This window comes from Grammomys surdaster, unplaced genomic scaffold (genome assembly GCF_004785775.1).
Source record: "Grammomys surdaster isolate TR1022 unplaced genomic scaffold, NIH_TR_1.0 334, whole genome shotgun sequence".
Classification (NCBI taxonomy): domain Eukaryota; kingdom Metazoa; phylum Chordata; class Mammalia; order Rodentia; family Muridae; genus Grammomys; species Grammomys surdaster.
This window is the reverse complement of record NW_021604753.1, coordinates 3,514,433-3,526,877: the sequence shown is the minus strand read 5'-3', so window position 1 is coordinate 3,526,877 and position 12,445 is coordinate 3,514,433. Positions and strand designations below refer to the sequence as shown.

General features: G+C 46.4%; 1 protein-coding gene across 2 annotated transcripts in view; it reads left to right on the top strand.

The window, feature by feature from the left end:
• The window catches only part of Clec16a (C-type lectin domain containing 16A), a 197,173-nt gene that overhangs the window by 136,215 nt on the left and 48,513 nt on the right, over positions 1–12,445 (top strand). For both annotated transcript variants that reach the window (XM_028778325.1, XM_028778326.1), the window contains exons 19-20: positions 8,064–8,215; positions 11,047–11,251. In XM_028778325.1, the coding sequence (XP_028634158.1) occupies positions 8,064–8,215; positions 11,047–11,251 (357 nt within the window). The remainder of the gene's footprint in view (positions 1–8,063; positions 8,216–11,046; positions 11,252–12,445) is intronic.

The window sequence follows — 12,445 nt, the reverse complement described above, 5'->3', positions numbered from 1 at the left end:
TTTTTTTTTTTTTTTTTTTTTTTTTTTTTTTTTTTTTTTTTGCTGTTCAGGAATGTGTCAAAGCAGCAGCTTGGGGCCTGGCATACAAGGGCTTTTATCATGAGTGGAAGTTCTCAAGATACAGGTCCCCTTTTAGACCATTCTGCATGTGAGCTTTAGAGAACATTCATAACTGGGAATGGAATGGTATCTCCACCCCGGTGAGCATCCATGACCCTCCATGTCTTTACCTGCCTTGTGCTGCCCATAGGGCCCTGCAGAAAACTTGAGTCAGCTTAGATGGACATGCAAAGGAGACCAGACAGGCTTTAGAATCAGAGACCTTTTGGTGTGCTAGCATCTAGAAAGGCTAGCTGAGGCCCTGCAGTTTTGCAATTTCAGATGTCTACTCAAAAGAATCAGGGAACTCCTACCTCAGCCCCCTTCTGACCTCTCATTAATGATGTGTTTCTAAAACGCATCCAAGTTCCAACAACTTGGAGATGTACACTATATTGCTACTCTGAGCCCATCTTGGCCTGCAATCCAGGGTGACAGATTGCAGAATTCCAGAGTGTCCTGGAATCCCACTAGCCTAGAAATCCTGCTGAAAAGGACTTCCTTGATTCTAAATGTAGCCAGAGCTACCAATGCCAAGAATTAAATTATGTACTGGCATCCATATTTTATTAGGAAAGGATCATTTAAATACAGCTGAAGTCAATCAGCCCCATTTACCATTTATTACTCAGTAACAAGCTACTGCCTGTGAGAGGAGCTGTGGAAGAAAGCAGCAGCCCAGGAGCTGGAAAGAGCATTGGGCAGAGAAATTCAGGTCTCCAGTGGGAGTACTGGGAGACTTGAGTGTTCCTCCAATCCGTGTCCACATGCTTTTTTCAGTCAATCACTACCTTCCATTCAAGGTCTCTTGGAGGGCCACCAGAGAATCCAACATGCAAGGGCCTACATCTTTGAGGCTAGTTCAACAAGGATGGAAGACATAGAGAATTTCAGAATTTCATTGGGATTGGTTATGATGTGACTGGGGATGGGCACAGAAAAGACCAAGAGTCTATACAGGCTGTGTGCCTATATAGCCGCTGTCTTCAGACACACCAGAGGAGGGCATTGGATCCCATTACAGATGGTTGTGAGGCACCATTGCTGGGAATTGAACTCAAGACCTCTGGAAGAGCAGCCAGTGAGTGCTCTTAACCTCTGAGCCATCTCTCTGCTGGCTGAACTCTTAACGGAGTTAAGAACTTCTGGTCCTCCTGCCTAAGTACTAAGATTCTAGGTGTACATCACTGCACTAAGTTTTATGCAGTGTTGGAGATCGAAACTAGGACTTCCTACATGCTAGGCAAGCAGTCTTTCAAATGATCCACATCTCCAGCCCCTTAAGTCTGTTTTTCTTAGTGGGAAACCTAAGACTCAGTAGGAGGCAACTTGCCAGAAGTCTCAGTGTTACTGGACAGTGTTGAGGTTTAAACCCAGCTCTGTAGTGCTGAACCCCAATCTCTTTCTAATAGCCCAAGTGCCCTGATTCTGTACTTCATATGATGGCTCCTATACTTTTTTTTCCCCCTGCCTACTTCCCATATCTTAAACTTCTATTTGGAAATGGTTGTGCTTTTCCTGCATCCTGCTTAAAACTATCAGACCTGGGCATCTGCTCAGTGGAAGAGTGGTTACCTATTATGTGTGAGGCCCTGGGTTTGATCACTTCTTTTAGAATTTTAAGAGGGACTGGATATAGCACAAAATTAAAATAAATCACTATTCCAATTCTCTTGTAGCTTAATAGTTTAACACAATGGCAGTCATTCATTTTCCCATAGCTGTTTAGTCTTCCCAGGGTCCAGTGGGGCTTGCTTACCTCTTGTCTACAAGGCATCAGCTAGATGCCGAGGGGGGGGGGGGCATTGGCAGGTCAAGTGAGGGACGAGGATGGCTGACAGTGGGTCTGAACCTTGATGGAGAGCTTGCCAGTGTATTCTGATGGCCTTATGTCAGTAACTTGATAGCATCATCTTTACTGGTACCTCTATTGGCCCTCAGGTTTGAGGAGGAAAAAAAAAATGTAGATTTTGATAGGAAAATCAAGTCACATTGTAAGTAAGAAGAACAAGTAAGGTGGCCATTCTTGGAGAATATAGCCCACGGAGAAATCTGTGTCAGGGCTCGCTCTTTCAGTCCATTCTAGTACATAGGAAGGGTGCCTCAGACTGGCACTGGTTTTTGACTTGGTTTGGACTTTTTTGGTTTTGTAGCACTGATGATGGAAACTGAGGCCCAACGGAAGCTAGGCAGGAGCTCCACAACTGAGCCACGCCCCCATAGATTGGCAGAGTTTGTGTTAGGACTCCTAATTTTTTAATTTCCTTTTTGATAAAAAGAGCAAGCTTGGCAGAACATGGGAGAGCATACCCATAATCCCAGCACTTGAGAGGCTGAGGAGGAGTATTTAGAGTTCAAGGTCACCCAGAGCTATAAAATGCTGTCTCAAAAATCAAAAACATTGTATTGCTAATTCCTCAACCTAGAACTGACCTTAATACTTGCATGTAATTAAAATGGTATAAAAGAAAAAATGAAAAGAAAAGAAAAAAGAAATAAAAAACATGCACCTGGGGAGATGACTCAGTCAAGTGAAGTGCTCACCCTGCAGTCTGAACATCTGTGTGAATCCCCAGCATTCATGTAGTGCTGGAAGGCCTATAGCCTCCGTGCTGGGGTCCGAGTGTGGTTGCACTGGAAGATGCGTGCAGCTCGGCAGCCAGGCCATCTCTGCCATCAGTGAGCTCGAGGTTCAGGAGAGACCTCATCTCATAAAAAGGTGGAAAACTGAGGAAGGCATTCAGCATCAACCTGTGACCTACACATACACACATGTGCACACATACATAATACACATGGGAGCTCCTCATGCATAGTCTCCTTCCTTTCTCCTTTTCTCCTTTTTCTTCCTTTCTTATTCCCTCATCTTTCTTCCTTTCTTTCCTTTTGCTTCCTTCCTTCCTTTCTTTTGACAGAATGGTTTTTCTACCTACCCCAGTCTGACTCTGAACTCTTAATTCTCCTGCTTCACCCCAACCCCCACCAATGTGTGGGCTACAGGCACCAGCCACAAGCCAGTTAGTCACTTTTTAGTATGTGATAGCAGCTGTTTCCCAGTAGACAGTTAGAACACTGCATGTAAGCTAAATCACCCCACAGCTGGCTCTTCCCCATGCCAGCGTGATCTTGAGATTTTCACACTGAGTAAAAGGAGCCTCTTTTACTGGAGTTCTCACTTACTTCTAAACATCTGGGTCCTCAGAAACGCAGATGTGACCCTCAGCATCCCTGGGCACAGCTCTTGGCCCATTCGGGGAGCTGACTGTTTTTCTTGGGAACATAGCAATTTCTGGGTCATAGGATGTGAAACTTTCCGTTTTAATGAAGAATGCTAATTTGCCCTTCAAAGCAGCAGTGTTCATTTGCTCTCCTCCTGGCAGTCTTTGAGAATGCCATCGTCTGTGCGTCCTCAGCAACACCTGATACTATCAAACTCTCTTCCTACTGCCAGCCCAAGGGTAGAAGATGGTATCTTGTTTTGCTTTTGTTCTGGCTTCTTGTGAGGGCGGGCACCCTTTTTGTGTTCCCTAGCTGTCCCCATTTCCTCATCTGTGTCCCTCACTGCCATTACATGGTCCGTCTTGTCCACTTAGATCACATGGGTAATCGTGTGTGTTGTTTTCTGCAGTGGCTTCGTGGTTGGTTTGTTTTTGAGTAGTGTGGCCCCAGCTCTTTCTCACACACACAATGTCACCCAGCGTAACTTGACCTTGTCCTCATCCTCCTCTTGCTTCAGCTTCCCATGGGGCAGGGGTCACAGGGGTGAGCATGCTGTTATGCCTAGCTCCTTCAGTATTTTGTTCCTATATTGTTTACAGTTATTGGTGTGTGTGTGTGTGTGTGTGACATATACATATGTCACAGCATGTGAGAGGAGGTCAGAGGACAATGTATAGAAATGGTTCTCTTCTTCCACTATTTTGGTGCTAGGGGTTGAATTCAGGTCATCAGCACCTATACCCCCTGAGCCATCTGGACAACACAGTGTTTCTTTAAGGGAGGTCTAGGTCCAGCCCCTCTGCTGTACAATCATAGAGGGGTCCAGGAGAGTGAGATTGGCACTGAGATCTGGAACAGGGCATGCTGGAGTGTCTGGAAGACTCTGAGTCACCTGCACTGAACACTCTAGAGAGCCATACAGGGAAGCCCCTGAGGCTGTCATATCTATCCTAGGGCAGGGAAGGCTGCCTGCCACTGAATGCCTCCTACAGGCCCCATCCATCACAGCGCTTCAACACACTGGTGCCCTGGCTTCTGACTCCCAGAAGACTCCACATCCACTCTCAGAAAAGATTCAGACTCTGGACAAACTAGGCTTCCACTCATCAGCTCTCGAGGCGCCTCCCAAATCTGACACATCCACATGGGAATGCCCACAACCCACACTTAGGGCAATCTAGCTGGGAAAAGGCTTCCTAAAGTGACACCTGAGAGGCCCACATGCAAATCACTCCAAGCCAGTGCTTGCTTGCTTTCCTCCCAGTAGTTAGGTCTCTGAGCCACTTCCTTCCCTCCTCACCTGTCCCCACTGCTCTCTCACCTGCTGCACACTGCACTCTATTTCTTATGAACCCCCACCATCTTCATGGGACTCTGAGATCTCAGTGACATCTCTGAGAGCTGCTCCACTTTGGGGTTTGTCCTTCCTTTTTTCTTGTCGTTCTTTGTGATGACTGTGATAGTTCTTTTTCCCTGAACCCCCTAAGATAGCTCAGCTCTGTGGGGCAGTCAGGCCCCACCATACGCCAAAAACCCCAAGTCACCATGCTTCATGATAGCTTTGACCTTCAGACCAGTTGTTCCACAAGTGCAAGGGTAGAAAAAGATGTGTGGTCCTGAAGGTAGAGGAGGGGGAAGGGAGAAGAGGGAGATAGGGAGAAGGCAGGGAGAGAAAATGTGAAGGCAGGGTTTGGGGGGGTCTGTGGCATTGTTTGCTTGCTTGCTTGCTTGTTTCTTTGTTTTGGATTTTGAGTATTGTGGTTCAGTTGGGGGGGGGTTGCTTTGTTTTGTTTTACTTTTTGACACAGGGTTTCTCTGTGTAGCCCTGGCTGTCCTGGAACTCACTTTGTAGACCAGACTGGCCTGGAATCCATAGATCCACCTGCCTCCGCCCCATCGCCTCCAAGATTAAAGGTGTGCACCACAATGCCTGGCTTTGTTCACATTTTTAAATGTAGAAGATTCTCACTGAGGAAATATTTTAAATATTGAGTAAAGGAGATAAACTCCACCTCTTGATAACTAAAAAGCCATGCAGTATGGAATTATAGATCCTAGGTCTGGGGGACTGGGTAGATGGTAAAGTGCTTGCCCTGCAAACATTAGGACAAGTGTTCAATCCCCTGGGTATGGGTGGCATATAATTATGCCCTGAGGAGGCAGAGGCAGATGGATCCCTGGAACTTGCTGGCCAGACAGCCAGACAGCCATATTTATGAACACCAGATCCCAGTGAGAGACTCTGACTCCAGAAACAAAGTGGGTATCTCTTGAAGAATGATACCCAAGCTTGATCCTGGCATCCACATGCGCGCACGCGCGCGCACACACACATACGCACACACACACACAGAGAGAGAGAGAGAGAGAGAGAGAGAGAGAGAGAGAGAGAGAGAGAGCGCGCACCAAAAAAAATTAAAATAATTAGGGTCAAATATAAGCCAGACCTGGAGGCTCAGGCCTTAACCCCAGCACTTGGGAGGCAGAAAGATCACCTTGAAGTGGAGGACAGACTTGGCTACACAATGAATTTGTGACCTAGAATATAGCCAGACTCTGTCTAAGAGTTATGTATTCCTGACCAAAGAGCTGGGATGAAAATAGAGATTCCTGCCATAGGTAACAAGACCAGGCAGTCTCATCCATTTGGGCTGATGTTTGCTTCAGGAAATGTGACTGTCCCGGGTGTCTTATTCCAAAGAGGAGATGGACGCATAAAGCCTGTTTTTAAAAAAACAAAAAACAGAGAGAACATTCTGGAAACAATGACACAGAAGCTAGGTTATCAGGCAACTTATATCTCTAAGAGCCCACAGAAACTATTATCTTATGGTGGCCTAAAGGGAGGGGGGAGATTTCCCCTCTTGTCCTCAGGCATGGGTATGAGGTGCAGTGCCCTTCAGACAATGCCCAAGTCCAAGTTTGTTGCCATTTGTGTTTGGAACTAGAATGTATCCTCTTTGTTTCCTTTCCCTGGGTGAGTAGACCTATAATTCTCTGTAGAGATACTTTTCTCACATCTCAAAATCATGAAACTAAATGGTCTACCCTCTTATTTAAAATTGTTATGTTTCCCATCGTCATAGCTTGTAAATAGTTTTGGCTTCCACCCAAGGGGTGGTAATCAAACCCAAACCTGAATAGAACCTCACACGTACTAAGCAAACTCTCTGCTGTTGAACTACAACCTTACTTAACCTCCCATGAGCATAGTTCATGTGCATGTGTCCTAACAGGAGTCAAACCTACCACCTTGTGCTTGCTAGGCAAGTACTCTACTGCTGAGCTACATCTCCAGACTCAATGATTTTCACCTTAGTTTTGTATGGTTGTTGATGTTACTTTTCAAAAGCACATTTTAAAAACTCTCTCATTTGAAAGTAATTTCAAGCAATACTGTGGTACATATAATAAAAACATGCTCAGGCATGGTAATCCATGCCTTTAATCTGAGCTTTTGGGAGGCAGAGGCCTGCAGAGGCTGGTACATCTCCGTGAATTTGGGGCCAGCCTAGTCTACAAAGCAAATTCCAGGTTGGTGATTGCTAAATAGTGTCTCAAAAATAAACAGGGGCCTGTGATCGACTCTCAGAGCCCACATAGTGGGAAGAAAGAACTAACTCCCTCAGGTCATTCTCTGGCCTTAACACACACGGTGAGATGAGTGTACATGCACACACATAACTAAATAAATGTAATAAAAGCAGTGATTTTTAAATGGAAAATTTTCCATTAATTTCAGTCCTCTCTTCCAGCTCCCCCGCCCCCACTCCATTCCTATTCCCTCCTCACAGACAGCCACTGTTCAGAGCTTAGTTTAGCTTAATGTTGTTATATGGGTTTATCATTTTACATCTGAAGGAAAAAAGTTAGGCTCAAGTTATTCCCCCCAATTTGGGACATTTGTGTTTTTTCTTGGTTTGCTATCTCATTGAAAACATAAACGAAAGGAGGTTTCACTGAGCGGAACTCAGACTGGACGGCAGGTGTGACTGATGGCTTGCTTGTGTTGTCAGATGACTTGAGAGTCATTGGGGCAGGTGCCAAGTAAAACTGGCTTGGGTATAAATGTCAACCAGGAGACGGGGCCTAGAATGTGCTCAGGAGCCCTGTGTGCACTATTTCATACTGAGTACCTTCCTAGCAGCTGTTTCCTGTACCAAATATTCTGAGAGAAGGGATCTTCTTTCCATTCCACAGTTCTCATGCCACGGTTCAGAGGGCTCAAGTGCCTGGCCGATGGTCACACTCCACCTAGTTCAGTGCTGGGCTCTAAGTTGCCAGACACTGAATTGAGGACTTGTGGTGCTGTTATAAGGAACAGGGGATCTTGTTTTCCTGTCTTCACATGAGCAAAACTCATCATCGTATCTGTAAACTACCTTTGGTCCAAAGAAACACTGAAATACTCCTAGGATTGGCTGCTGGGTGGTGGTAGTGGTTCTGTTGCTGGAGATAAACCCCAGTCCCCATTCCAGGTGCTTCTACCCCTGAGCTATACCCCAACTCAGTCGTTAGCTATTTTCACACTATAGCGTGTATACAATAGCTAATGGTTTGTGTGCTTTGTATCAGTCTCAAAGCAATCAGGATTGCCTTGACAACACACTGATCGTGATGCTAAAAGAGGTAAAGAAACTCTCCTAGCAAAATTGGCTGAAGAGGCATCCAAACCAAGTTCTATATGTGAAGAAAGCTAGACAGCTGAGCTAGGCCTTATTCCACTCTCCGCTGTCTCCTCCTAGATAACAGTGACCTGATCGCATGTACAGTCATCACCAAGGATGGCGGTATGGTCCAGCGGTTCTTGGCTGTGGACATTTACCAGATGAGCCTGGTGGAACCTGACGTGTCCAGACTCGGCTGGGGAGTGGTCAAGTTTGCTGGCCTTCTGCAGGTGAGAGTCTAAGAACCCCAGCCTGTTTTCGTACTCTGCACACATGTATACCAAAATGTCAGTTTTATACTCACTTGTAATGGCACAAGAAGTATGCACACAAAGCCAGAGTGCTGTACAGAGAACAGCCAAGTCCCCTTTACCCAAACTGTAATCTTAACACCTCTCCTTCCCTACAGGAGAAAACCCATTGCCAGACTGGTCCTACCAGATCTACTTCACTGCCAAGTGCAAATACTACATGTATGGTTTTGTTTTTTAATCTATCCATGGAAATGTCAGTCAAACTCAATGGGGAAGGACCACATGGTTGTACATGATCTCAGCATTCAGGCAGTAGAATCAGGATGGCATTCACAAATTCAAAGGCAGACCAGTCTATTTAATAGGTTCCTGACAAGTCAGGTAGGTTCATGTAGCAAGACCTGGTCTCAAAATAAAAGGGGATGGAAATGAGGACAGCATGCTGGGGTTGTAGCTTAGTTGACAGGGAGTGCTTACCCAGCATGTACAAGGCCCTTGATTCTATTCCCAGCAGCACACACAACTGGCTATAATCATACATGCCTATAACTCTGGAAGTTAGAAGGTGGAAACAAGATGATCAGAAGTTTAAGGGCAGCCTTGGTGACCTAAGGAGTTGGAGGCTAGCCTGAGCTACATGAGACCCTGTCTCAGAAAACGAAACAGACCAGGTATGGTAGTAGACACCTTTAATCTAGTACTTGGGAGGCAGAAATGAGCAGATCCCTGTGAGTCTAAGGCAAATGTGGTCTACAAACCAAGTCCCAGGCCAACCAAGATTATGTAGTGACACTGTCTCAGAAACAAACAAAACTTCACCAAGAAATATGTCTGCCATAAACATGTACAGACTTTCTTTTTACTCTTTAGTCCCTAAATAGCTATTTATACAGCATATATGTGGTATGAAGTCTTATGCACCATCTAGAGTGGGTTTAGAGTCTACAGGAAGATAGAGTAGGTTATATGCAGATACTGCACCATTTAAAGTAAGGAACTTGAACATCTACAGATTTTTGGTTCCCAGTTTGGTAGGGAGTGCCCAAGGGATAACTGTACATGTGTTTGAGGGGATGTACGGATTCTTATGCTGTCACATGGCCATACTGTAGACTTGGCTTTTCTCCTAGCCTCTCTTGGAGTGTGTCTAGCCATTTTAGCACATGCATGCCTGCTGGGGTTCTTGACGATCCCAACTTTTCAAGCATACTGCTGCAAGCCTGATGTTCCACTTCCTCATGCACCTGGGCAGGATTTCCCTAGGCAGATACCCAGGAAGCTGGAATTGGCTATTTTAAGAGTTCATAGCTTCTGCCAACTTCCTCTAACACCGTTGTCACCACAGGAGTTCATGAGCACTCCCTCCTTGACCCTCTGAAGCACAAAAGGCTCTACAGCACCACATATCAGCTGGGGCTCTGTCTTAGAGTTTTATAAGTGTAATGGGTGACTAGTGCCTACCTGCAGAGGGAATGAAACAAAGATCCCACAGAGTAGAGAGCAGATTCCACTTCTTAGCTCCACTGTGCCCTGTCCCTAAATTCCCATGAACCTGTCCCAGCCTGGGGCTCCCCTCTCCCTATTTCAAGGAAGTCCATTCCTTGCTGTACTGTTCTGGTTCCCAGAAGACCTTGCTTAGGCTGATTTAACTCCTTGCCAGAGCAGTGGCTAGCCAAATTGTTCCCTACTCTCCATGGGGAACACCTGTACATGAAGCCAGTGCTCCTGTCTCCTCTCCTTCCCAGACTCCTCTCTTTCCAGACCCTCTTGTCTCTCAGTGAGGCTATAGGAGGATCTTTTTTCCCCCAAAGATACTCCAGTGTCAAACACTGCCCAGTAGATGGCCTGTGCATCTTATTATCAAGGTATACCAATTTCTGTAGAACATAAAGTCAGGGAAGTGTTTTTCTCTCTCAGAGGGTTAATGTATGTCTTGTCAGACAATGAAAGCTCCACGTCCCTACCCCACCTCCTCTTTTGGTTCTCTTCCAGTAGCTACTATTTGTCAGACTGATACTGTGCACCAGCTCCCTGCTTTAAATTCACAATAGCTCATCTTATCTGCTGATGCCCTCTGATGCAGCCATTCTTTCCAAAGGGAGAGCCTCCGAGCACAGAAGCCCCCTTCCTTCCGAGCCTTTTTCAGTGGCTCCCACCTCCTCTAGCATGGCTGACCTTTGAGTCCATCTTCTGTCTGGTATGCTTTTATCTCATGTGCCCTTGAACCTTTGTGGGTGCAGACTTGATGCAGAACCCACCCAGAGGCTTTATGGGAACCAGTCCTTACACACTCACTCCTTGTCAGTGTCTTTATCCCTTTCATGTACAGCTTGCCTGAAGTCTCTGCCAAACAGCCCTAATGGCCCTTTCTCAGGGACTGTCCTCAAAGATGTACCAAAGGATACCAACAACACCCCATTTTGAAGAGAAACAAGTAGGTGGTGTTTAACACGACACCAGGTGATAACAAGGCTTTGGAGTTGTAGCCTCTGGTTGCCCAGAAGGAAGAGTTGTTAGAATTTGTCTGTGGTGAAAGTGGTGGCCCTTGAAGAGGCTGGCATGCCTCTGTGGTTAGGCATCTCAAGTCCTCCTGGAAAGGAGTATTAGCCATACATTCAGCATCACTGACTCTTCGCCTTTCAGGCCTGGACTGGTCTGCATCACCCTTAAATCTTCCAGAGTTAGCCTCCTTCAGAACAAAAACAGACTCAAAGTACTGGTGTCTTTCTACATGAGCCACTGACACCCCTTAACCTATCAGCCCCTGAGCCTGATGAACATTTCGCCTTTGCCTTCTTGTTATGCAGGACATGCAGGTGACAGGAGTGGAGGATGACAGCCGTGCCCTGAACATCACCATTCACAAGCCTGCCTCCAGTCCACACTCTAAGCCCTTCCCTATCCTGCAGGCCACCTTCGTGTTCTCTGATCATATCCGCTGCATTATTGCCAAGCAGCGCCTGGCCAAGGGCCGCATCCAGGCCAGGCGCATGAAGATGCAGAGGATAGCTGGTGAGTGACCTCAAGCCCAGGGACTCTCCACCGCAGGTTGTCACCAGTTCACATTGACCCAGAAAGTCCCAAGACAAGGGATTCACCTTGGTTCAAAGAATGGGGCTGTCCCAGCTTCCCAGGTGTTTGGAATGGAGAAAATTTCCAGGGCTGCATGGAAGAGAAGGGGCCTCTGTAATAGACAAGAGGCTAGAAACAGGCAGGTAGGCAGTGAGAGACAGCTGGAACCCCCTTCATGATGTAACCCCCAAGGATATAGTCACAAAGTATTCAGACTGCCCTCTGCCATCTTAGGTATGCAAACAGCTTTTAGATCAGCCCTTAGCTTCCCATTGTGGGCAGGGTGTGTGTGGGGGGGGGGGGGACGGTGTTAGTCTCACAGAGAACAAGTTTGCAGTGCTTCCTACTCAGATTTTTTGTTTGTTTGTTTCAGCTCTGGGGATGAAGCCCAGGGCCTCACACATGCTAGCCAGGGGCTGCCCCTGAGTTGTCCCAGCCTAGCAGAATTTTCCTCACCCTTCTCTCTGTTCCCTTATCATCTCTTGGTGAGCAGCCAGCACCCAACACTAAATTCAGGGGTCATTCACACCTCACAGGGATGGTGGGGTTTGTATCACCCAGGCTTTCTTGGTAAACCCTGAAATAATGTTGTTTCTTCAAGTCATGAAATGGAAGTCAAGGCATTGTCCTGGGGCAGGGTGAGGCAGGGGAGTCCTAACCTGTCTTTCCTTTAAGATTCTCAGGTTAGAGCTGCAGCTCGTTTGTTAGAGTGGTTGGCCTAGCATGCACAAAGCCCTAGGTTTGCTCTTAAACACTGTATCAACACCAGTACAGTGACAAATGCCTATAATGCCAGTCTTGGAAGGGGGAGACAAAAGACTTAAGTTTAAGGTCACCTTTCAAGGTCATCGTCTACTATATAGTAAGTTCAATACCAGCCTGGGCTGCATGAGATCCTGTCTCACAAAAGATACAAATGAAGGAAGGAAGAAAGACTGAACAAATAAATAAATAAAAGTAGTGCTTCAGCTCAGGCCCAAACAGCCCTTCTCTCGTGGTGCCAGGGGGATGTCCAGCCCACTGTGAAGAGAAACATTCTCTCAAGCAACAAAGGAAGAATAAGCTCTCCGGCGCACTTCATTTCTGACTCCCAGCTCCATGCTGTGTGTGCCTCCATGATATGCACCAGAGTTG